A 23240-nucleotide genomic window follows, 5' to 3' on the forward strand; every position below is an offset into this window, starting at 1 on the left:
CTGCCGCCCCCGCCCCTGCCGCTCCCGTCCCTGCCGCTCCCGTCCCTGCCGCTCCCGTCCCTGCCGCTCCCGTCCCTGCCGCTCCTGCCCTAGCTGCGGGAGACAACGCCCAAGCAGCGCGCCCCATGCGTCCCCTCCCACCGCCCGGCCGTCGTCTCCGGCGCCAGAACGCCGTGCTCATCCCTGTGGATGAGAACGGTATCGTCACCCACGGCTCCGTGGAAGACATGCCTCGCCCACCGCCGGTCGCTGTGCGCATCAGCAGGCAGGACGCCGTCTACCTCGACATGAACGGCAACGCCCTGCCTGCAGGGGAGACCACGACGGCGGCGGCGCAGTTCCCCCAGGCCGCCCCACAGACCCCTCCCCGCGCCGGCCCCTCGCGCGCGACCGATGCGGGGCCGCCGCTGCCGATGAAAATCCGGGCGCTGGGAACGCCGAAGCCCGTGCTGCAGGACCTCTTTGCGCGCCGCAGCCAGGGGCCGATGGTTCCGCAGTCGTCCTCCACGCAGGGCGGACAACCAGGCGTCAGGGTTGAACCTGCTGAAGAGGGCCCCGGGGAACCAGACGAGGGCCCCGGGGAACCAGAAGAGCCAAAGAAGCCAGAGGAGCCAAAGGAGCCAGAGGACCCTCTGATGACCGAGCTGAAGAAGCTGCACACCGAGAATCGGACGCAGGCGCTCGCATGGAAGAAGTGGCACAAGACCTCCAAGGTCCTCTCCGCGAACGCCAAAGGCAAGAAACGCGCGCGCGCGCCTGAAGACGAGCAGGCTGAGGTCGACGACCGCCCGCAGTACAAGCGCGTCTGCACCGCGGACGTGCGCGAGTACTACACGGAGTTCGCGGGTCTGCTGACGGTGAGGATGTCCGTCATCCCCCTTCCCGATTACCTTCGGGACGGTGATGAGGTCCGTGTTGGGAAAAGGGAGCACTGCGACGCGTGGGAGAAGAAGCGTTCCCGCGACGAGTTCGAGAAGGACAAGGATGCGGCGGCGGAGGATTCGGACGAGCGCGCTGCGAAGAAGGCGCGTGTGGAGCCCGAGGTCACGACTGAGGGCTGAGAAAAAGCTCGGACTTGTGTACTGATACTGTATAGATGCGTGTATAACCTTTCTCGTGTAGATACCCCACGATACCGTCGCATTGGACTTGTAACATACCCTGTTGACCGCGCAGTTTGTATATCAGAATAACACATACTCTCTCTCGAACTGGAACCCGAACGTGTGTAGCCCACCACCGACTATGCACGACCCGAAGTCAACGTATCGACCTCAATGTGCGCAGCCCCTCACCACGATTGACTCGCTCGATTGTTCATTAGAAACCATAGTTCAATACGGGATTAACAGCAAGTGGGGTAACCGCACGTCCGCAACCTATTCCCTACCAGCGCCGCCACACATCACCCCCGATCCTATACCCAGGGTATCCAACTACCAAGCACCCGTGTCCAACCCACGCACATAACGCCCGTCCTCACAGACACCATCCCACCGCCACGCCCGCATCCCGCAGCGGCCTGTTCTCCGACAACGTAAGCGCGAAGCACAAGCATTCGCGCTCGCGGTCCTGCCGACCCTGCAACGCGTACATCTTCGCGAGGAAGTACCACGCCTCGGGCACGTCCCAGCCCTCGCCCTTCGTGAGCGCGGAGAGCAGGCCGACGGCGAGGTCGACGTTGTCCTTGTCTGCGGGCGCGATGCTCGCCTTTGGCTTCGGCTTGCCGGCGCCGTCCTGGAGCGCGCCGAGGTACACGCGGCAGAGGTGGATCGTCGCGGACACGTCGCTCGGCGCGATGAAGAGCGCCTTCTGGAAGGCCTCGAGCGCTTTGCGGTCTTCGTCCAGCGCGAGGTAGTACAGCCCGAGCTGTGTATGAGGACGTCAGGGATTGGGCTGAATACGGCGCGGCGAAAGCGACGAACCTGCACCCAGACAGCGGGGTTGCACTCGTCGCGGACCTCCGCCTCCTGGATGGCCCCCCTCGCCTGCTCGATCTTGCCCAGTCTGCGGAAGGTCGCTGATGACATGAGCCACAGATTGCTGAGCAATCGCCGGTCTTTCGCTAGCCGTGCGTTGTTTCGCGAGAGGGTAGGTGCACTCGAAGGTTGTGGAGGCGGAGGTGGCGGTGGCGGGGCTTCCAAAAGCGACAAGTCTTGTTGTGACGTGTAGATACTGAGGTGCTGTCGTAAGTGGATTGAGGAGGCCTGGTATGGTGTCTGGCCGAGCAGTGCGCGGAAGTCTACCGCTATTGCATCAGTAATTCTCTCAACACACTGCCGGATCAAAGCGACATACCTGGGGCAGACGTCGACCGCTTCATACGCCCGCCGGCTTGGTGGTTGTGCCGCCCGACGTTGTGCCCGATCTTCTTCGAGATCGTCGTGACGCGCGCACGGCTCTTGTGCACACCGCTGATAAACACCTCGCGGACCTTCTTGCCCTTGCCGCGATGTCCGTCTTCGACGGAAAGGCGCTTCTCGCCTTGTGGTTCCTCCTTCACAGTGCCGTTCAAGCTCGGTCGGCTGAGCTGGTCTTGCGAGAAGGCAGGACTGTGTGCCATAGGTGAGGCCGGGGTGACCGTGATGGGTATGGAGACATCGAGGGAAGGCGTCGGACCGGGTTCTGGCTGCTCCTCGACAGGAGGGAAAAGGCCGGAGGAGCGGACGGCGGGGTTGTGGGCGGGCTTCTCCAGTGACGAAATCATGGAGGCAGGCTTGATTTCTTGCGACGCCCGACGGCTATCGATGGACATCCGCCCTGCGGTATCGTCGGCGTGCTGCGACGGAGAGAGTGCGGCCGGTGACGACTCACTGTCTTCCACGCCCACTTCTCGCCTTTCTGAGAACCACTGGAAGACCTCTACCCACTTGTCACCCGTGCCCTCTGGCCCCTCGACGAATTCCGTCAACGTCAACTGTGTCATCCGCAACTGGAGCGCGTGCTCGAACGCTTCTTGTCGGTTCGGAGGCGGGCGGTCGCCTAGAGGTTGCAGTAGGACCCAGGAAGGTGGCAGCTCCGTAGCGTCCTGGTGCAGTATCCGCGCAGATTGTGGAAGAACCCCGTTCGGCTCTGAATCCGAGACACCGTTTGGTGAATCGCCGTTGACTTCTCCCGTTACTGATCCATAATCATGCACGCGTACGCCATCCGGGACGTCCCCGTTGGTTGTAGCACCATTCGGCTGTTGCTCTGGTTCGTCACCCATGAGCTCTGACTCGCTTACGCTAGCACCGATCTCGAGTACTTCCTTCGCTGCTCTCCAGTCTCCAGACGCGGTGAGTAGGAGGCCGAGTAGATGCCAGTGCCGAACTTCGGAATGGTCGCCCTCGACGGCCGCGCGTGCGTGTACAATAGCGGTCTGAATGTCTTGTGATGCCCCGGGCCGAAGGTACGCCAGCGCTAGATGGTGATGGGTAGATGCAGTGGGTAGTGTCTCCAAGGACGCATGTAGGAGGGTGAGCGATTCTTCGAAGCGCTTGTTACGGGTGAGGACGTCCTGCTCTGGAGGGTGTCTGAGTTGACGTTCACTCTCGATCTCTGAGGAGGACTCACCCGTATATGCCATGACGATGTGCCAGATCGCTGCCGCCAGATCCACACTAGCTACGAGAGCTTTGTCGTCACTTTTCAACCGCAGGCGCGCGTTCTCCAGCATGTCCCCCGCTTCTTTCGCGTTCTCCACCGCCTTGCCCGGGTCTGTTTCGGCCAGTGCTAGTCGCGACAGCATCCTCGAGCCCTGAACCAGAGTATGCACCCATTGCTCGTCGGTGTCGATGTCTGAGCCCGCGCCGAACGCGCCATCGGACTCGGCTGTAGCTGTCATCTTTTCCGCCATACTCGCTTCCCGCGCCTTGCTGACGATCTGCACGTACAAACGGAGGGTGCGCTTCGCGAGCTCCGGATCTCCGCTCACATAGAATAGGCGACTCATGTGTCGGAAGACTTTGAACGAGTTGAACGTGAGGCGCGTAGCCCACCATAACACCTGTGTGAGATTGTAAGTTCTCGCAGCAAGGCAGATGTATATGTACGTACGTCGATGACCCACCCAGCATATTCGCCGACCGCGCCGTCTGCCTCCCACACGGCCACGGAAAGGTCAACAAGGTCTTCAACCTTGGTATTCCGTTCTCCGGCCTTCGGGAACGACGTGCTCACGCTCAGGATTGCCCGATACTCCTGCACGACTGACCTTACTGTGCTGATCCACCGGTGGGGCCTGTCCAAGCTCGGTTTCGGCAAGGGCAAGGCGCGTGCTTGGAAGATGAGTGCGCGTAGATGTAGGACGGCGACAGCTGACCGTTGCTCCGGGCGGAATAGGGGAGCCCAATGAGCGCTGCATGCATGGTACTGTTGAAAGAGCGTCCACAGCGCGCCATTCTGGCCGTCCGTACGCGAGGCATCGCAGATGCGCGCCCCCAATATTATGCCCCGCCGCAGTACGCGCTCGATCCACCTCCAAAGTTCGCGATAACGCGTGAAGGAGCTGCTATCGGCCGACGCCGCAGTGGAAAGCACGTTGGAGGGAATCTCGGCGACGACGTTGGCAATGAGGGCGGAGGCGGAGAGATATGTCGTGAAAGCTCTTTGCGTGTCGCTCGCATTCAGGCTTTCGTAGCACATGCCTATGTAGATCACAGCTCAGCCGGTATGGGTGTGCGCATACCAGGCACGTACCTTTCAGACAGACGCATCTGATTTGCTCCACAGTTGACCACGTTCGACCTTCATTGATGTCCGCGACGGAGGCAGACGACTGCCCGGAGACGAAGCTGCCTGTCCAGGACGAAGAGAGAGAAGTGTCAGAGCTGGTCCCCGGGACTTGTAGCGTCGCAGGGGCCGAGCGGGTCGTTGCGGAGGGAAAGACGGGACCTTGAGCCTCAGACAGATCTTTCACTTGCGCAAGATGTTCCAGACACTCGGACGAGCGGCGAAGCGCATACGCGTAGTACGCCAAGGCGGCTTTGACCGACTTTAAATGATGATATTACGCGTCAAAATGTGGCATTGACGATATACTCAGCTTCACGTACATCGGAACCATTCTCGCCCATCTGCTTGAGTGTAGTATACCCCGCGAGCCCCTCCTCTATCCGCTCCTCGGCGAGCGTGCACTCATCTCCTAGTCCGAGCACGCCTGGCGCGCCGACGTCACAGCCATCGAGGTCCGAAGAGTTGGCTGAAAGCAGTAGTGATAGCGCGTGAGTCTGGGACGCTAGCTCTGCGACGTCCTGGTGGCCCGGACAATGTTTATTAAACTTGCGGAGGAGGTCGGACCATGAGACCACCCTGCCGTGCACATCCTTCGCGGGAAATTGAGCATCCCATTGCCCAGCAGTCAGAGCAGCCCTGAGTTGTCGCCAATAGTGTGCTGGCTTTCCCTGAGCCATTCGAAGTGCGTCCACGGGGACGGCCGAGTTTATTGATCCAGGCAAGCGTGGTGTAAGCAGTAAGCGACGCCCAGCAGTTCAGCAGCTGTATCGTGTACTGTCCTAACGACTCCGAAGCAGGTGCAAGGAAATGGAAGGAAGGAAAGGAGTGAGCGAGGCCAAACTCAATTGCGCCAGCCATGACGGGGTGCATCAGTTACGTAATACTGACTGTGTCAATATGCGTAGATATGCGTAGTATTAAGTTATCACAAACCACTAACACTCTTTCTTTGGGTCCTCCCTCCATGTCTCGCCCCATGTATGAGAAACTTTGCACATCGATTTCGCATGTTTGACACACTCAGGCAACAACGAAAGTCGGTACGGATGAGTTGCGAATGAGCTACGCTACTACACTCGCATTGAGTTGTTCTATCCGCTGTCATGACACGCAGCCGCAGCCGTAAATTATGCTAATCCTCCCCGGTCCACCCAGAGAATAGGGTCAACCAGGAAGACACTATAAATCAGCGTATGGTCATAAAGATTTCTTGCATATAGCTGAGAGGGAATGCGAGGGCATGATCGGCAAAACCTGAGACGCGATAGGGCGCGGTATACATGGTTGTTTCAGGTACGCACTGTCGGATCGTAACCGTTTGTCCTCCCCCTCCCATCCCTCTCAACTTGAATTTTCGAACCATCGTCCACACCCGTACCCGCTATCCGTCAGCAAGGATTATAACTCCCTGGAATACCTGGTGATTGCATACACTCATGGGAGGTAAAGCACCGGCGCAAAAACGTCTGCGCAAAAATGCCAGCGAAAGAGCGAGTTCAGCAAACTCTGGTACAGCCAAGGGACGTGGACCCGCAGGGCGACTTGATCTCTTGATGCGTGCTCCAGTGGACATTTTCTACGAGGTTTGCAACGAATTATGCTTGCACTATTCGTCTCATGTCTGATCGTCACGCTACCACCAGATTGTCTCCCACCTGCACCCGCTCGACCTCATCAATGTCGCGAGGACCTCGAAGCCTCTCCGTACATTACTCATGACCCGGAAGAGCAGGTCGGTATGGAGATCATGTCTTGGGAACGTGAGAGGTCTTCCGCCATGTCCAGATGAAATGAATGAACCCGCGTACGCTGCGCTCCTTTTCGAGCGCATTTGCACCGTAGGTTGGCTTCCCACGCTACCGTGAACTCAGAAGGCTCATCAATCATACCTCCAATCTCAGTTATGGGGTTCTAATCGTCCAATTTGGCTGGACTACGCCATCCGTCTGCGGCTTTGCAAGCCGTGCCGAAAGATATAGTGCGTCGCTTGCGCAGCGCTTGCATGCTTTCGCACACGTTCTCACCTCTGGAAAGTATCCAGACGGGGGAAGAAATTCTAGCCGAGGACGGGATCGAAGAAATGGCCCAACGCCTGATCATGGCGATGGTTCCGTGCGAAGCTGGTAAAGGTAACGCACTGCTCTCGCCGCCTGCTTTCTTTTTCGCGAGCTCAACTATGCTTCTCATACAGACATCGAGTATGCGGAGCACCTTGAACAGGCCCTATCCCATAGGCCCGATCACCTGTACTTCCTGCCGCAGCTAAGGCTTGCATGGACCCGTCCCGTGCGCCCAAAGGGCGAAGACGAGCATATAAGCAAGTATCTGGAATTTGTCGCGGCCGGTGCCGTCAGAATACACAAGGTAGACCTTCAGCCGCGATGCGATGCGATACCTGATATAAGTGATACCTTACAGCATGCAACCGCTCTCCTGCGTTGGGAGAGGGACTTCGCAGTTTGGCAGCAGCAGGACCAGGATGATCTCAAGGCGGTTCGGAAAGCGAGGTACGAATTTCCCGATGGGCTGCATGTCTCCCGTACTTAGTGGTCTCTGTAGCATTGTAGCGAAACTGGCAGATCTAGGATACGACGAGCGCGACTTCCCTGTGAACGACCAGTGGTCAAAAATGGTTGACCAGCCGAAGGAGCTCACCGAAAGCAGTACGTCTCGTGCGATCCAAGATATGCGCAGTCGCTAATCTGGAATTGTTTGCAGCGTGGAAGTACCTCCGGCCCAAGCTCAAAGCACTCATCCAAGAAGAGAAGGAGCGCCGTGTGCGCGCGGCCTTCGACGATAGAGTGGCACATCGCGTGGGGCAAATTGCGGGTTTCTTCGACAACTTCTTCGTCGATATTCCCGATGAGCAGCGGTGTCTATTGCCAAACGAGTTCGACACGTGCCATCTGCCGAGTCTCCTCGCTCTCGCTCAGCAGAACGATGCCCAGGGCGACGTCGCGGAAGCGGACTTCCTTGCCCTTGCCACACAAGTGCGGCAAGAAGTGGATGCATACAAGACCCGTGCAAGGGAGATCGCGGTCATGATGATCGGCGACCGGACGTGGTGTAAAGCGGAACGGCATGCGTGGAACAGTACGCTCACGAAACTACCCCCCGAGCAAGTTCTCACGCGGCACTACGCGCTCTTCCGCTGCTCGGAGACGCCCGAGTGCCAGACTGGTCCCCTCGTGTTCGAGGCGTTGCATGCGCATTGGCGCGCCGCGCACCCGCAGACGGCGTGGGGGAGTTCCGCATTCGACACGGTGTGGAACACCACGTCGAGTTCGAAGCTGCGCAATCGCATCGGCGTGTGCGGAGACTTCAAGGTCGGGGGAGAGATCCTGAAAGCGGTGGGTCTGCGGCTTGGAACGCGCATGAAGAAGCTGGATGACCTACTGAGGAGTGGGCGGCTGTATTGCTCCTGTGGGGACCCGGCATTGCCACCTCCAGAAGAGCTTGACTGGGCGAAGTTGGTAAGCAGGCGTGTGCTGTGAGCCTAAAAGCGTCCTATGAAGCTTACGTTCATTGACCTCACAGTTGATGCATGTCAAAACCGATATCCACGCGTACATTACGCGCAAAAGGGCGCGGTATGCGTTCCCTGGTCTCAACGCCACACGCATTCTGATATTTTCCGCAGTACGAAGAATGCAAACCCCAAACTCATATTGAAAGCGAATCACGTCCTCACCGATTCCAATCCTTGCATTAAGCTCCTCGCGGAAGGTGCAGACACTGCTCCCGCGCGGTCGCGTGCGATAGTCATCGATGACAAGACACGCGGGAAAGTCGACGAACGTCTCACAAAGCGCCCGGATGCAGACTACTATCCTGTGTGTCGGATCTGCAAGGGTCTCACTGCGAAGGAACACATGAAGTACGGTTGCCGCGAGATGCAGCTGCCTAATACTCCAGAAGGGATTGTCTACCACTTGCGAGCATGGTGAGTATCCGCGTATCGCTCGTTTGTGCGCGAGCGAAGTGAGCTGACAATCGACGCATACAGGCATGACAAGGAGTTCGAGAAGAGAGACATCTTATGGGATTACGGAAGTGTTCGCCATACGGACGGGTTCGATGAGATTTATCTCCCGGAGCCTAATGACTAGCTAGTAAACGAGTATACGCAAGATACGTCGTTTCTCTTGGCCCTTCTTTTAGTTAGACGCCCTCTGAAATGAAACGCATTTAAGGTGTGTACCAGTGACCTTGATACCCACGCCGTGCCAGATGTCCCCTTGTGCAACATGACTTCTACTTTCATGCTATACGTTGATCGTCATTTAGAGGCAACATATGGTGACGGTCAAGCGCGCCGATCCAACAGACTGGGCTCGGTATGCTCCGGCTATGACGAATATGGCAAGTGCAGCCAGCCTTTTGCAAGTTGAGCTCACCTCACTCGTTGGCGACAGAGCGCCAACACCCTGTACGACCATTCACACCCCCCGACGCCACTGACCGTGTCTACCAGGGCCAACTTGGGGTTACGAACGCAGTACGTATGGGCCACATTACGTGGGAAGAGCCCGTATCAGTGAGCCACTCGGGCATGAGGCTGCAGACAAGGTGCCACTGAGACTTGAGTTTTCCATTGTCCGTTTTGGGGCGTGCCCCCGTTCAAAGCGTCCCATCTGGCCCCTACTTAAGCGTCTTTCCCTCCTTCCGGACGCCTCTTCAACTTGACCCGCTACCACTACCATCCCTCCCAGCCACGCCTCCTTTAGCAATCACAGCTTCACCACTTGCACCTATACCGCAATGTCCTCTGCACAGTCTACCACTTCCGTTTCTCAGCCTTCCGTCTCTGCTCAGCCTGATACCACTTCTCAGCCTGCCGCTCCTGCCCAACCTGCACCGGCGGCTCCGACCCAGCCAGCAAATGGCACTCAGCCCGCAGCCTCCGCCCCTCAACTCTCCACCTCAGGCCACCAATCCTCTACACGGCTCCAAGCCCGAGAAATATCTGTCTCATTGGCCGACATGAGACAAATTACCCTCGAGGATGGGCAGATCATCGATATTCCGATAGCCGTTCTCCAAAACCCCGCCCTGAAGCCTACCCAGTTCGTCAACCTCCAGCACCACTTTGCCGCTCACCGCGGGGAGCCCGTCGATTTGTCCCAGTGCGAGACCGCGGACGAGGCGATCGACATCCTCGCCGACGAGGTCGAGGCGGTCCGTCTCGTGCTTTACGGCTACATCGTAAACTTCCAGCGCTACGTCGAGCGCTTCGAAGCAGCACACGAAGAGCTCAGGGCCGAAATCCTCAGCATGGCCGAGTCGTACAAAGGCTTGGTCAAGATGAGCACACATGCAGAACAGATCGCGCGGCAGATCGGGTACGTCCTCCTTCCCTATGGTATCCTGATGACAGGACTGACGCGCCGTACAGACACAATTTCGTTGCGCTGAGTGAGAGGATTGAAGCCCTGCCCTCCGGCAGCGCCGTGCGTCCGCCGAAGATCCCCAAGATGCCAAGTGGTAGAGGGCTCGCCAACCCCGAGATGTCGGCAGAGGACAGCGCGACCATGTCTGCGCGGAAGCACGACGACTCTAAGGAGAAAGATGCGGCCACCGCAGTCGTTCGCAGCGTGTGGCACCTCAAAGACGCCGAGATCGCAAAGGAAGCCATATCGCCCGCACCTTCCTCTTCGAAACGCGCGGCCAGGCGTGTCGCGAGGAAGCCGCGGGGGCGCGGAACGAAGGTCATGCTGAAGGTCGACAAAGTCGTCGAGGGGGTGGAGGCTGCGCGCAAGCAGCTGCACGTTGTGGACATGATGACGAAACGGAAGATCGTTGTCATACGCCGCATGGAGTACGACGAGAAGGCGGACATAAATGAGCTGTGGGGCGAGCATCAGCGGCTGGACAACCACATGGGCTTAATGCGCAACTTAAACAAGGAAAACGAGTGCGTGTGCCCCGCTTTCATGACGTGACACATTCTCTCATCTGCTTCCCCAGAGTGCAATTGAAGAAGTGGGGCGAATGGACAGAGGTGTCCAAGAAGACGGCTGCTGCCCCGGAAACCTCCGTCGCCGCCACCGCCACCCCGGATGCTGTCTCGTCCACACCTCCCGAAGCGGCGGACACTCAGGAAGACACTTCGTCTGCGGATGTGCAGGACTCGCCACTCCCACTTTCCACCCCTGCCCCCGCTGACCCCGCTGCCCCTGCCCCCAATGACCCCGCCATCACTGCCCCTGCCCCTGCTGCCCCCGCCATCACTGCACCTGCACCTGCTGCCCCCGCCTCCACCGTCCCCGCCACCGTGGATGCTGTCTCATCCATGCTTCCCGAAGCGGCGGACCCTCCGAGTCAGGAAAACAGTTCTTCTGCGGATGAACAGGACTTGCCCCTTCCACTTTCCACCCCTGCCCCTCCCACCGCCGTCCCCGCGCCCACCGCCACCGCCCCCGCCCATCCGCACGTACATATCTCGGCTCCACCAGTAGAGGGAGACATATACGCGGTCTCTCTCGACTTGTTGTACAACAAGGACCTCAACGAGCTCACGCGCGACGAGGCGATCCAGTTGCTCACGAGGCTCCCCCTTCGCGTGCAGTTCGTGCCGTATGGCGCACCTCTTGAGACGGACACGCAGGAAGAGGACGAGAACGAGGTCATCGTCATCGACGACGACGACGATGACGACGAGGCGAAGTCGGTGGAGCCCGTGGAGGGTCTCTCGTGCCCATCGTCCGCGGAAAAGGCGGCAGCCGCCGCGGCGGTCCCCGAGTCGCCGACGCCTGGCAGCGAGACCAAGCCGCGCTCTCGCAAGCGGACGCGGAACGAGCATGACGAGGACGAGGACGGAGATTGCGCGGTGGAAGCGATTGTGGATCCTCGTCCCACATCTGGTGGTTCGCCGGTCAAGAGGAAGCGGGGAGGCGATGCTTGATGTAAGTACTTTTGGGGATCATCTGCTCTTCGGACACAACTCTGTATCATTATTGTGTATTCTGTCGCTGTGCAGTTTGTATACCTTAAAATTGGCCTCTGAATTGCTTCATATTTGAGACTCTACAAAGTCGCGAAGCGAATCGGAAAGTGAGGATTGAGGAGCCGGTCTAATTTAAAGGCGCGAACGAGGCTTTAGTGTGCCCGCCTGAGTGCGCCCGGTTCGGGGGACCCCCCGAGCGCAGCGAGGGAGGGGAGGGAGCACGAATGGCAGGTCCTCTTCGCGCAACCCACAAGTCCACCATCTAAGCGCCGGGGCATCCAAAACAGGAAGGTGGGCTTACTCTCTTCACGAACTTGGCGAGCCTGACAACAGCATGCAGAGTTGTGTCGTCTTATAAATTCGGTATGTCTTATTTACGTCCCGCGGCACCAGCAAAGACTGACGTGAGGCTTCAAGAATGGGTGGCCGGTGAAGAAATTCGGGGCCCGAGTCGACCGCCGATCGAGTATACCAGCAGCTAGGATGCGGCAGATGGCATGCCTTTCTTGAAGTTTCAACCTTTGCGTACAGTAACGCGCCAAAAACGATACCACACACACCACTGGCATCTTGCTTGGCCACGCACGGCGAATTTCCTCAAGTACCCGAGTCGCGCCGCGGCCTCCCTCTTACTGCCAGGCTGACACACGTGTTCGGTCGCTCCCGCAATGCCCGCCCAGGCACGCCAACACAGGAATAGAACCCAGTAGACACTGCCAGCGGTTAGGCCGGTGCACGAAAACCTTCACCAAGGTTATTTCGTTGGTGTAAACGTCACCCGCGTCCGCCTGGGGGAGATAAGTCGTTCTTTGCGCAGCAGCCCCGTCGCTCCTAAACACCAGAGCATATGTATAGGCATCAACTTCGAAGCCACGAAGGTTTCAGCCAATTCGTAACGTCCATTATGCAACGTTGGCGATGATCCCGCGGTGATGACTCATGAATGAATGAGACATAGCACAGATTGGCGATGCAAGGGTGCTTTTGTATGATACACGATGGAACATCTGCTTCTCAAGAGGTAGGTGCGCATCTTGTACCTCAATGTTCCGCTCACTTACGTGGGTGGTCTAGGGTTGCATCAAAGTACCGGTGCACTTGGAACTACGAGTGGCTGTAACCTCACGATCGCGGCCCACACCAAGGCTGCGGAGCTATCATGACGGGACGGCTGTCTTCTCTTCAAGCTTTTTTCCGCCTGACACAACGCTCTGCATCTAGATCAAGAGAGCTCGGGATTCCGTACGCCATTCCCATGCGTACTATGGCCGGCAGCTGCATGGTATGCTAGTATCGGCTTCCGCACACGTGTCTCTCCGGCAAGGATCTGCAGGCCTCGCTCTACGGAGTATAGAAGACGAACGAGGTCGACGCACAAGATACACAAGTCGCCCCTCAACCTTTTCACCACCACCTCCACTACTAACTCCACGACTACCTCCGCAATCACTCAGACACAATGTCTAGCGCTTGGACCAACATGTTCCCGCCGAAGCCGACGTGGAGCGTAGACGAAATCCCGGATCTAACGGGCAAGGTCATGCTCGTCACAGGCGGCAATGCAGGTATTGGGAAGGAAACCGTAAAGGTGAGTTACTCGTTCGAGTCGACACCCTCCCTTACCTAATAACTCGCTGTGGTACGCAGGCACTCTTGAACCATAACGCGAAGGTGTGGATTGCGGGTCGCAACCCGAAGAGGGTCGCGGAAGCCGTTGAAGACCTACGCAAAGAGACAGGGAAGGTAGCGTTGGTCCTGCATATGGACCTCGCCGATCTCCAGTCGATCAAACGTGCGGTCGCGGAATTCCTCAGGTATGAGGCTGAAACCCGACCCAATTGCAGGCCATCTGACAATGATAATTCGTTCGTGTAGCAAGGAAACCCGTCTGGACGTTCTCTTCAACAGCGGCGGGGTCATGACCCCGCCCATCGAGCAGACCACGAAGGACGGTTTTGATTTGCAGTTCGGCACCAACGTGATCGGTACGTCTCGCGTGCACGCTATGAGCATCTCCGACTCATGGAATTTGTATCTGCAGGCCACTTTTATCTCACAAAGCTACTGCTTCCGCTCCTAATTGAGTCGGCAAAGACGGCCCCGGATGGGAAGGTGCGCGTGGTGAACACGTCGTCTGGGGCGCACAACATGGCGTCCGGCCTCGACTTCGACCTATACCGGGACAGCCCGAAGCGCCTCAAGGCGGGCTCGATGAAGTTGTACGCTCAGAGCAAGTTTGTGAGTATCAAACGTCGCGGTCTACAGGGCGAAACTGTCTTACTGATCATATTATCGTAACGCAGGCCACGGTGGTGTTCTCGAACGAGCTGCACCGGAGGTACGGGAACCAGGGCATCGTCTCCACATCCCTTAACCCGGGCAACTTGAAGACCGAGCTGCAGCGGAACGGGTCGAAGATAACGACGCTCCTCTCCGTACGTGCACCCTCAGGTCACGCTACACAGTCTGCGGACAGGATCACTGACCCGCACACCGCGCGCATCCGCAGAAACCCCTGCTGTTCCCGGCTCCGATGGGCGCGCTTACCCAACTGTATGCGGGAACCATGCCTCAGGCTGCGCGTCTCGGCGGGCAGGTGCGTTCATCTTCTGCGCGATCTCATCGAGTGCCATGCTGGACCGCGTGCTGACACATGGATGTAGTACCTTATTCCGTGGGCGCGGGAGGGGCTCGCGAAGAAGGAGACCGACAACGTCGAGCTCGGGCGGACGCTCTGGATCTGGCTGGAAGACGCGGTGAAGGATGTTTGATTTTGTATATGCGATCATGTGTGTATTCGGACGTCGCGGGAACGCGATTATTTATCTCACGTCAGGGTGTACATGCAGTCTGCACCGCCATCGATTTCATGTCTTCGCTTTTGCATCATCCCCTGAGCTGCTCCTTACTTGCTGTCTACACCGCCATGATTCTGGCATGTAGATGTAACCTGGATTTGGCATGTGTTCCACCGAGCGCCGGCACCCGACCACTACCTGGTAGCCAGTCAAAATCCAGAAAATCACCGGAAATGGATCCGTCGTGGGTCCAGTTACGGGCCGTCGTCACCTGTCAAATGCGTGCTGGAGTCAGTCGTAGCCGGTCACTACATGTTGGTGCAGCACGATGTCAGCAAAAACTCGCCCGAGCGTCCATGAGTTGCTGAACCTATATATCACGTATTTTGCAGCTCAGATCGGCCTTGGAAGCAGGTGCACGTAGACACCGAATGTACATGATCAAGCCACAAGGTGATTGATTCGGTATATAATACATGCGAGCAGAGTGACTACAACGATACGAGCTACTAAATGGGCGCCGATGCCCAGGAGCTACTAAACTGCTTGCAAAAGCGCGCCACAGATGCCAGACGGCCTCGCCGCAAACGTTCACATAGTCCAGGGAGAGGGGCAGTGGACGATAAGTGCTTAATGGCACATTCCCCGAATAACGACACGGCAGCGAGCCGCGGAGCGAACAGCTCGGGAGTCGAACATATGCGCTACGTAGGATCCCCGCACCAAGCGATACGACAGAAGTCGCAGAGCAACAGCTCGGGATGTGAAGAGGACGGGGCGAAGAGGGAGGGCGGCGCGGAAGGCGCGAACACGATGGAAGAGGAAGAGGAGGACGTGGCGATGGGGGGCAGCCCCGTCGCGATACTTGAGTCAGCAGGTTGGGGCTCCGCCTCTATGTTCTCGGAAACAGCCAGAGAGGCTGATGTCAGTGAGACGAGGAAGCGCGTACCAAACGCCCATCTCTGGGAGGAGGGTGCCATTGATACCTGGCGGCCACATATCTCGCAGCTGAGGTTGGTTGGAAAGCTCAGACTGGAATTCTAGCTAGCGCGTAGGTAAATGAAGTATGTCATCCGGGTATGAGACCGGCTGATTAACGCTTGATGCCGCCACATAGCAGGGATATATCTGGCACTTGGCGGTGTAGGCTCGAGCAACTGTTGATCGCTATGCTCGTCGGACCTCCACCTTCGACGCGCTGTTAACACTACGCTTGCCTAATACGGACTGACACTACATTGATTCTAGCGCTCGAGCACGCCCGCAGCGCTTGTCTTGTCGAAGCTCTCTACCACTTGTCCCCACACCACCATGCACCATATTCTTTGTGTTCATCCGCTACGGCCCCAAGCCAGCCTTCTTTGCTCTCCTACTGTGCGGATGGCATGTTGCTGCTAGCTCTCTGCGGCATATGTGGCGAAAGGACTCGCCCGACGAGCTCGTCGCGCTCAAGGTCGACCTCTTCTCCGGACTCTTCGAGCGGCACCCGAGTAACCACTAACGACACCGGACGGCGACACCAATGGAGCACCACACAAAGCTGTTTATGCCGTTGCTATCGTTAGTGAGGACGACCATGCAGCGTCGTTTCAATGCCTTCTGCGAATGCGCCGAAAGATATCAAAGAGAAGGGCACACCGGCAAGGACCATCGGTTTCGACGAGCATTCGGGAGGCGTGAGGGCGTTTGTGAACGCTAGGATGTTGACGGCCCTGAGAAATGCAGCTGGTACGTAGACATACTTATGTCAGAACCTGTCCCATGAACGAGTTGTTCTGCGGAGCGTGTTTATGGGACATGTTCCGCACAACGCACTCGAGTACGAGACGTTTCCCGTTTGCTAGCCGCCACCTTCTCGTCTGTTCGTGTAGCAGCCGATGTGCTACCTGACGTGTATTCCAAGCCCAGCGAGTCGGATTACCACGAGACCGTCCAACATGAACTTCATCACGGCAATCTCGTACACGCATGCGTTGTTCCTCTCAAAGGTCGTGCGCAAAAGGGCATACCTGGGCTTGTTCGACTTGTGAACTGTGCGCGTGGATTCTTATCCTGGGTCAAATGACCTACTATATGGGCGCGCAGGCATGAGATCTATACCATAGTGGTAAAGCGGACGGAGGACGTCATAGTCGAACAGGAAGCTACCTGTCTAGTGCGTAATTTCTCCTACTCTGTACGTCTCACAACTTATACACACACGCCATGACAGGGACCGGGGGAGCTGTTCGACTATAAGGCCAAGGTGCGCGCGCAGATGATAATGCGAGAACGGTCGATTGAAGAGGTGCAGACCTCGGGCGACGTCATGATCTGCTCATCTGTAGGTGTCAGCGTGCAGGACGTGGCGGTGACATGTGCAGTGGTTGATTGCGCTGTAAAGGAGAGTACCGAGGTGCAACAGATCCCTCTGACAAAGACCAGTGAGCGTCCTGAGTAACCGCAGGCGCATTATATGGTAGGCTGTTCCGCCGTGCTTTGATATTCAATTCACTGATGTGCCCACGCTAGTCGTGTTGATCAACTGTGCATAGATGCGGCGACTCTTGAGTTAGGCGGTCGAACATATCGGTGCGTTTGGACTGAGTGGGTCGACTTTCCACGCCCACAATCCGCAGCGAGATCGACGTCCGCGTGTTTCGGAACCTGTTATCCGCCCCTGGTAGCCCTGCGCAAGATGCGGCCGGACTGGTGTTGGGCTGTGCTAGTGTCGGCCTCAGTGTACGCGTCCCGGCGGCAACGGGGCGGCGCACTCTGGGCTACTGCTAGACTCGCTCTGCGCACTATAGAAGACGAGCGACGCGGTTGCCCAGCAGACGCAACCCACTTCTCTTCTGTTCCACCACATCATCCTACACAATGTCCAGCACATTGACGAACGTCTTCCCGCCCAAGCCGAAATGGGGCGTAGACGATATCCCCGACCTGTCGGGAAAGGTCATGCTTGTCACCGGCGGGAATACAGGTATCGGGAAAGAGACAGTGAAGGTAAGCCGTCGATCAAGTTGAACCAGTCCGAGTCCGTAGACTGACATCGTGACCCGTAGGCTCTCTTGAATCATAATGCAAAAGTATACATTGGCGGACGGAATCCGACGAGAGTTGCAGGGGCCATCGAAGACCTGCGGAAGGAGACCGGGAAGGAGGCGTTGTTCCTGCAGCTGGATCTCGCAGACCTGCAGTCGATCAAGCGTGCCGCCGCGGAATTTGTCAGGTATGCCGCCAGAATTCGTTTACGAACGTCAGGTTGTACGGACGCTCACTGTGGTTCAGCAAGGAAAGCCGGCTGGATGTTCTCTTCAACAGCGGTGGAGTCATGATTCCCCCGATCGAGGAGACCACGAAGGACGGGTTCGATCTGCAGTTCGGCACCAACGTGATTGGTGCGTTTCTTCCCGCGTGTATGCTATAGTACGTCTCGCTTGCTGAAGCTGCATTGCATGCGCAGGCCACTTCTACCTCACGCAGCTGCTCCTCCCGCTCCTCATCGCGTCGGCAAAGACGTCTCCAGACGGGAAGGCGCGCGTTGTGAACACATCGTCCATGGGACACACCCTCTCGTCCAGCCTCGACTTCGACACCTTCCGGGACGGCCCGAAGCGCCTCAAGTTGGCCACGATGACGCTGTACTCGCAGAGCAAGTTTGTGAGCATCGAGCGCCGGTTTTCGTGAATGGCGCGCTGACGGGAGTTTCGTGTTACAGGGCAACATAGTGTTTTCTAATGAACTGCACCGGCGGTACGCCGATCAGGGCATCGTCTCTGTGTCGCTGCACCCGGGCACTCTCGACACTGAGCTGGCGCGTCACGGATCGAAGTTGACGCAGTGCCTCTTCGTACGTGTGCCCTGTACTGCACCGCCACCGACGTTGTTGATTGACCTGTGCACCACGCGCATCTGCAGAAACCCTTCCTGTACCCTGCGCCGATGGGTGCGCTTACGCAGCTATACGCGGGCACCACGCCGCAGGGCGCGCAACTCGGCGGCCAGGTGCGTTCATTTTCTAACCGAGTTTCTCGCGTGCTGAGGGGCGGTTGTAGTATCTTATCCCGTGGGCGCGGGTGGGACGTGCGAAGAAGGAGACTGATGACCCGGAGCTTGGCCGAAAGCTGTGGGCTTGGATGGAAGATGCGGTGAAGGCTGTGTGACACTGTATGCGAATATAGCCGCTGTCTATTGTGGTGCAGGTGTTGTCATTTCTTGCCTTCGCTGTTGATATCCCAGCTGCCATACACTGCCACTCATCGAGTAATGTCTCTACAGAGTCGTCCTGTTGTCCCTCATGGTGTGCATGCAACCGCCGATCCAGGCTTGCGCCTGCATCCTGCAAATAGATGCTCTTTAGCTTCGACGGAATCGTTGGTCGCTTGTGCAGGTTGACGAACACTGACAAGAAGTACACCTGCCTCGCTTCGGAGTCTGTCTAAATACCAAGAATCATGTCAAGAGTGGTCACCATCGAATTCCGATCAGGATATTCTGGGACGATCCTAGGACGCCCAAGGAACATGGACACTGCTTGCGGACTCAGCGCTTAGCCTTTAACAAGTCGGAGTCTCTTGTCTTGCATACGTCTTATGTTTCTCGTCCCACGCACTCCTTTCCCATCCCTCTCCTCCTCCTTTCGTTTCATTTTCACTTAACGCCCTCGCTTGTGGGCAGTATGGCTGACGCCGTGCAGCATGCCCCCTCCGAAGGGGATACGGAATCCGTCGCTGAACATTCTGTGCAAGAAACCAACGCGACAAGCCCGCCTCCCGGCTCATCCCAGCCGCCCGAGTCTGCTGCGGGCCGCACTGAAGAGAGTAAGGAGGTACGCGCATATTATATGGTTCGCCCACAATATACCACAGCCAAACGTTGATCATTGCGCTAGTGCATGGACACGCCGGGAGCGATAGATCCTGGTCGACTGGAATGGCTTTCTATACAGATTGAGTTAGATGTGCGTAGCGTGAGCGAAGGAGGTCCTTACTACTTATTAATAAGAACACCCTTTTGTACAGGACCTGCTAGAGGAGCGTAAAACTCTCCACACCGAGGAAGAGAAGGAAAAGGCATGGGCCGATGTATCGGGCATGGTGAAGACATACAGTGACGAAATGGTGGAGCGGTGGAACAAGGTAATTGATACCTACCTCGTCTTTGTATGTGCACCACGCATCACCAGTTTGCGACCGATTATCTGACACACGCATGTTATGTAGGCGGGTCTGTTCTCGGCGATCCTCACGGCGTTCAACGTCCAGTCGTACCCGTTGCTTCAGCCGCCCACCCTCGATCCCGTCACCGTCCTGCAGCAGATCTCTCTACAGCTGCACAGCTTCGCGATCAATTCCTCCTTCGCCAACTCCACCGCGCCGTCGTCCGCTGGACCCTCGCCGCCACACACTGCCAGTGGGCCCGCTGCAGTGCCACAATCGGCGATTTGGCTCAACATCCTCTGGTTCTCGGGCTTGATCATCAGTCTCACCTCGGCGCTCTTAGGCATCCTGGTGAAACAGTGGCTGAACGAGTTTGTCAGTCTTGGACTATCGGGAAACTCCCGCGAGGCGGCGCGACTGCGTCAATATCGCCTAAACAACCTCGTCAAGTGGCGTGTAGGGGATATCGTCATCCTCATCCCGGTTCTCCTCCTCATCTCCCTCGGGCTATTCCTTGCAGGACTCCTGGTCCTCATCTGGACCCTTCATCCCGGGGTCGCCATCATCGCGTCGGTGTTGGTTGGCGTGGTTGGCGTGATCACCATCGGTGTAACGTTCCTGCCGTTGTTCAATCACACCTGCGCGTATCTTACTCCCCAGACATTCGCCTTGTACTCACTCTGGCGACATTTCAAGGACTTCGTTCTAAATGCGGGCCACTACTCGATCACGATACCCATATCCTACTTCCTTTGGACGATCCGCAAGAAAATCATGTCCGACGACGTGAAGCTCCACTGGCGCATAATCCATCGTGTATTGCGTGCCCCTTCCTTGTTCTTCGCTCGCACTCCGAAAACCTCTCCCTGGCACATACACGAGAGACGCATGATAAATTCTCTCAGCGACAGACTTGATCTGGATATTCTCAACCAAGCCTACGACTGCACTCTGGATGGCGAGGCGATCTCCGCCGCAGCTGTGTGCCTCCTCGGTGAAGACTGTATACGAGTTCTCGACTACTTCAAACGATTCCGCGAGACCGCCAAGAAGCGTTCCCTGTGGAACTTCCCTAGCAACGAGCTTCTTCTTTACCAATCACTCCTCTGCGCAATACAACTGGATACGATGAAGTTCTTCCAGGAAGACTATGAATCGGATCCGCTAGTCTCAAGTCATTGGACACGGGAGGACCATGCTTGGATATGGAAGGACATTCCCGGCGGTTTCCTCCAGGCGTTAGCTAGACATCACACCCCGTCGGAGAACGCTCAGCGGGATTTACGAGCAGTGTGGTTGCAGAAGGCTGCTTCCTGGCTGGAGTATCGGGTTCTAAACCCTCAGACATCGAAGTTGAAGATACCCTGGGGGTCTCCACGAAATCCCTGGCGTATTGACTTCGGGCCAGAAGAACTTCAACTGCGACCCTACTGTCAGGACCTGTCCATGGAGGGTGACATGACGTCCCACAAGATGGGACTACTTTGGAGCGGTCAGTTGCATCTTCATCCCTCAGAGTGCTTGCTCTTATCGCTCACTGGTCACTTGTTAAGCTTCAGACACAGTCATTCCATCACGTCATACCTTCTACTCGCTGCATCGGCAAGCGCTCAGATGGTTTCAGTTCGCAACACACCCATTGCAACTTCGAGACCAGATGAGCTGCGACGCCATACTACCTCGACTCGAAGCCCAACTCCGCTACCTACAATCTATCCCAGAGTTTCTCGCCTGCTCATCATGCATCCTCTCGTCGAGTGACCTGTCGGGACCCCCTGATCACCATGTCATACGCGCCCAGACGTTCGCGGTCCTCTCTGGGCTCAAGCATTTCCTTGACTTCCTCTGTCTCGAAGGCCCTCGGAAGGACCTGCGTCATTTCTCGCATGAACACCTTGATAGCCTATCCGCCGTCATCAACGGCCTAGCTCGCGAACACCTCGTTCTTTTTCCACTCGTTCAATCCCAGGACAAGCTGTACCACGGACTTGGAAAATTCTGGGATTGTGTCTTCTGGCGTGTATACAAAAAATCCCAGCTGCAACGACGAAAAACTCTTATCGACAGTGGAGCAGACATGATGCTGTCCCTCAACAACCTCAAGTTGGCTCAAGATGCCTACAAGTACAAGTATCAGTCTTGGCAGGACGCTAGGCAAGTAGCTTTTAGTTTTCTTTTGCATTTCTCGTGTTCTGACACGAATCTGCAACTGCCTACCCCAGACGCCGGTCCTCGCGACCCGGTCGAACTCCGCAGGGCCCTGACAGCGACGACTCCAGTCAGCCGCCGCTTCTGCTGCCTCTGCCGAGCCCAGTACGGATCCGTGACGAGCACAACACTTCGCATATATTCGAGATGATCCCTATCGCTTCTTCAAATTCGAACCGGCCTTCCAACTCTCGTCGTACGCGCAGCAAGCGGGCTCGGTATGCTCATTTTTTCCCGAGTCTTTCTCTCCCAACCTTTCTCATGGTTCATATAGTGTTACGACACTTTTCCAGGCCGTAGTGTAGTCACTAGTCCGCCGCCATATTTCGAAGGCTCCTTCTCGCCGCGGCCGCGGGACTCGACCTGGACTCGACGCTTCTTTTCATATTGTTACATTATTTCGCTACCTACCACGCCGACGTGCCGGACACTACCGACGAAGACAAGTGTTTGGTATTATTGATCGGGCGTGTAGCCGTCTAGAATACGTGTTTCAAACGGTATATTTCCTATATGTACGAAAAGGCCCGCGGGCGCCATGCCCTAGTGCCTAGACAGATTCCGAAGCCGCGAGCCAGTCCGTAGTCCGCACGCAGCGGCGGGCCGGGCGATTGGCCAGCACGCGCGGCGTAGGCTGCGACCGAGGCAGAGACTGAGTCCTCGGATGGGTGTCGCAGTCAAGGCTTGCACGCGTAGCGGGTGATATATTGCGCGCTCCTGCATACACAGTTGCGTGGGCAGTCTGGGTGCAAGGGGAAGAATGCGAACACGGAAGGGGGGCGGCGAATAGGAGATGTCAGGGACAGATTGCTTGCTCTCGCCGTAGGCGATACTCCAATGGACAGTCGCCTCGAGCGACGCATGTGAGCAGCCATCTTCCCATATCTGGAGCCATACGCGCGGCGCGGATACCTCGAAGCATGGGGACACATCTTTTACACTAGCGCAAAAGCCGTGCACGAGGTGTGCCCCTCATCTTCGCCCGAAATCTACTAGATTCAGCGCGGAAGACGTTTAGGAGACGGCCTGCCGGCCTTGAAGCTTGAAGTGGGCCTATCTCATCTCAAAAAGGCTTAACGGGGCGCATCCAATCCGCCGCATATCTGCAAGCGCAGATGATCCTACAGACTTCGCGCAGGACGCTTGCATGAAGCTTTGGAGATTCCGCTATAGCTCGGCCCCACCCTGCCCTCGTCGCGGCGACATGATGCAGCTTCAGAAGAGAACGTGAGTAATTCTAGAACTAGTAGAAGCAAAAGGCGTCAGACACCGTCTGCATATCGTCAACTGCAAGCAGCGCGCAGAGGAAGACGTACACGGCCCGCTGCTTTCCTGTCGTGCGACAAGCCTGGACTGCGCACGCAGCTGGTCTGACTCGTGCGATGTATCTTCTAGTCCTTGCAGCGCCAAATAGGTGCTGTGGGGTCG

At 57.1% G+C, this 23240-nt stretch overlaps 7 protein-coding genes across 7 annotated transcripts in view; 6 read left to right on the forward strand and 1 right to left on the reverse strand.

Moving 5' to 3' along the window:
• The window catches only part of TRAVEDRAFT_67216 (uncharacterized protein), a gene marked incomplete at its 5' end in the record, with an annotated part of 3409 nt that extends 2253 nt beyond the window's left edge, over nucleotides 1–1156 (forward strand). The window contains one exon of the mRNA XM_008046115.1: nucleotides 168–1156. Coding sequence (XP_008044306.1) covers nucleotides 168–1061 — 894 coding nt within the window. The 3' untranslated portion in view covers nucleotides 1062–1156. The remainder of the gene's footprint in view (nucleotides 1–167) is intronic.
• Nucleotides 1157–1304: 148 nt separating this feature from the next.
• TRAVEDRAFT_155513 (uncharacterized protein) lies at nucleotides 1305–5491 on the reverse strand. The gene is made up of 7 exons (XM_008046116.1): nucleotides 5037–5491; nucleotides 4681–4975; nucleotides 4039–4628; nucleotides 3556–3988; nucleotides 2299–3504; nucleotides 1926–2242; nucleotides 1305–1869 (listed from the first exon to the last, which is right to left on the reverse strand). Exons 1-7 carry the CDS (start codon nucleotides 5391–5393, stop codon nucleotides 1480–1482), a joined length of 3588 nt encoding a protein of 1195 aa, XP_008044307.1. The 5' UTR covers nucleotides 5394–5491; the 3' UTR covers nucleotides 1305–1479.
• A 748-nt stretch (nucleotides 5492–6239) lies between these two features.
• Nucleotides 6240–6557, forward strand: TRAVEDRAFT_90169 (uncharacterized protein; the record flags this gene model as incomplete). Its single annotated transcript, XM_008046117.1, has 2 exons — nucleotides 6240–6299; nucleotides 6360–6557. Coding segments are annotated over 2 exons (258 nt in total), but the record flags the coding sequence as incomplete, so codon positions are not given.
• Nucleotides 6558–6814: 257 nt separating this feature from the next.
• On the forward strand, nucleotides 6815–11620 carry TRAVEDRAFT_24178 (uncharacterized protein; the record flags this gene model as incomplete). The annotated part of the gene is made up of 13 exons (XM_008045793.1): nucleotides 6815–6845; nucleotides 6908–7080; nucleotides 7135–7223; nucleotides 7276–7379; nucleotides 7435–8189; nucleotides 8254–8306; nucleotides 8357–8659; nucleotides 8723–8771; nucleotides 9004–9053; nucleotides 9191–9253; nucleotides 9429–10058; nucleotides 10112–10630; nucleotides 10684–11620. 13 exons carry the CDS (start codon nucleotides 6815–6817, stop codon nucleotides 11618–11620), a joined length of 3756 nt encoding a protein of 1251 aa, XP_008043984.1.
• A 1442-nt stretch (nucleotides 11621–13062) lies between these two features.
• TRAVEDRAFT_31851 (NAD-P-binding protein) lies at nucleotides 13063–14534 on the forward strand. Its single transcript, XM_008045852.1, has 7 exons — nucleotides 13063–13250; nucleotides 13310–13476; nucleotides 13538–13647; nucleotides 13704–13900; nucleotides 13966–14097; nucleotides 14172–14258; nucleotides 14326–14534. Exons 1-7 carry the CDS (start codon nucleotides 13122–13124, stop codon nucleotides 14431–14433), a joined length of 930 nt encoding a protein of 309 aa, XP_008044043.1. The 5' UTR covers nucleotides 13063–13121; the 3' UTR covers nucleotides 14434–14534.
• Nucleotides 14535–16397: 1863 nt separating this feature from the next.
• On the forward strand, nucleotides 16398–18806 carry TRAVEDRAFT_75060 (NAD-P-binding protein). The gene is made up of 11 exons (XM_008046118.1): nucleotides 16398–16486; nucleotides 16546–16615; nucleotides 16673–16783; nucleotides 16844–16918; nucleotides 16972–17448; nucleotides 17508–17674; nucleotides 17734–17843; nucleotides 17909–18105; nucleotides 18164–18295; nucleotides 18364–18450; nucleotides 18501–18806. The coding sequence occupies exons 5-11, from the start codon at nucleotides 17320–17322 to the stop codon at nucleotides 18606–18608; spliced, it is 930 nt and encodes a 309-aa protein (XP_008044309.1). The 5' UTR covers nucleotides 16398–16486; nucleotides 16546–16615; nucleotides 16673–16783; nucleotides 16844–16918; nucleotides 16972–17319; the 3' UTR covers nucleotides 18609–18806.
• A 705-nt stretch (nucleotides 18807–19511) lies between these two features.
• TRAVEDRAFT_75837 (uncharacterized protein) lies at nucleotides 19512–20087 on the forward strand (the record flags this gene model as incomplete). The annotated part of the gene is made up of 2 exons (XM_008046119.1): nucleotides 19512–19607; nucleotides 19668–20087. Coding segments are annotated over 2 exons (516 nt in total), but the record flags the coding sequence as incomplete, so codon positions are not given.
• Nucleotides 20088–23240: the final 3153 nt, after the last annotated feature.

Source organism: Trametes versicolor, assembly GCF_000271585.1.
Source record: "Trametes versicolor FP-101664 SS1 unplaced genomic scaffold TRAVEscaffold_13, whole genome shotgun sequence".
NCBI classification, from domain to species: domain Eukaryota; kingdom Fungi; phylum Basidiomycota; class Agaricomycetes; order Polyporales; family Polyporaceae; genus Trametes; species Trametes versicolor.

Excerpts from the sequence above, each read along its gene's own strand:
- TRAVEDRAFT_75060 (XM_008046118.1), top strand. The coding sequence starts at position 17,320 with ATGTCCAGCACATTGACGAACGTCTTCCCGCCCAAGCCGAAATGGGGC. Across the intron at positions 18,106-18,163 it reads TGTACTCGCAGAGCAAGTTT|GGCAACATAGTGTTTTCTAA; the intron begins GTGAGCATCGAG and ends TTCGTGTTACAG. Across the intron at positions 18,451-18,500 it reads GCGCGCAACTCGGCGGCCAG|TATCTTATCCCGTGGGCGCG; the intron begins GTGCGTTCATTT and ends GGGCGGTTGTAG.
- TRAVEDRAFT_155513 (XM_008046116.1), bottom strand. The coding sequence starts at position 5,393 with ATGGCTCAGGGAAAGCCAGCACACTATTGGCGACAACTCAGGGCTGCT. Across the intron at positions 4,976-5,036 it reads TGGGCGAGAATGGTTCCGAT|TCGGTCAAAGCCGCCTTGGC; the intron begins GTACGTGAAGCT and ends CATCATTTAAAG. Across the intron at positions 2,243-2,298 it reads GCGGTCGACGTCTGCCCCAG|ACTTCCGCGCACTGCTCGGC; the intron begins GTATGTCGCTTT and ends CAATAGCGGTAG.
- TRAVEDRAFT_31851 (XM_008045852.1), top strand. The coding sequence starts at position 13,122 with ATGTCTAGCGCTTGGACCAACATGTTCCCGCCGAAGCCGACGTGGAGC. Across the intron at positions 13,648-13,703 it reads GTTCGGCACCAACGTGATCG|GCCACTTTTATCTCACAAAG; the intron begins GTACGTCTCGCG and ends TTGTATCTGCAG. Across the intron at positions 14,098-14,171 it reads AGATAACGACGCTCCTCTCC|AAACCCCTGCTGTTCCCGGC; the intron begins GTACGTGCACCC and ends GCGCATCCGCAG.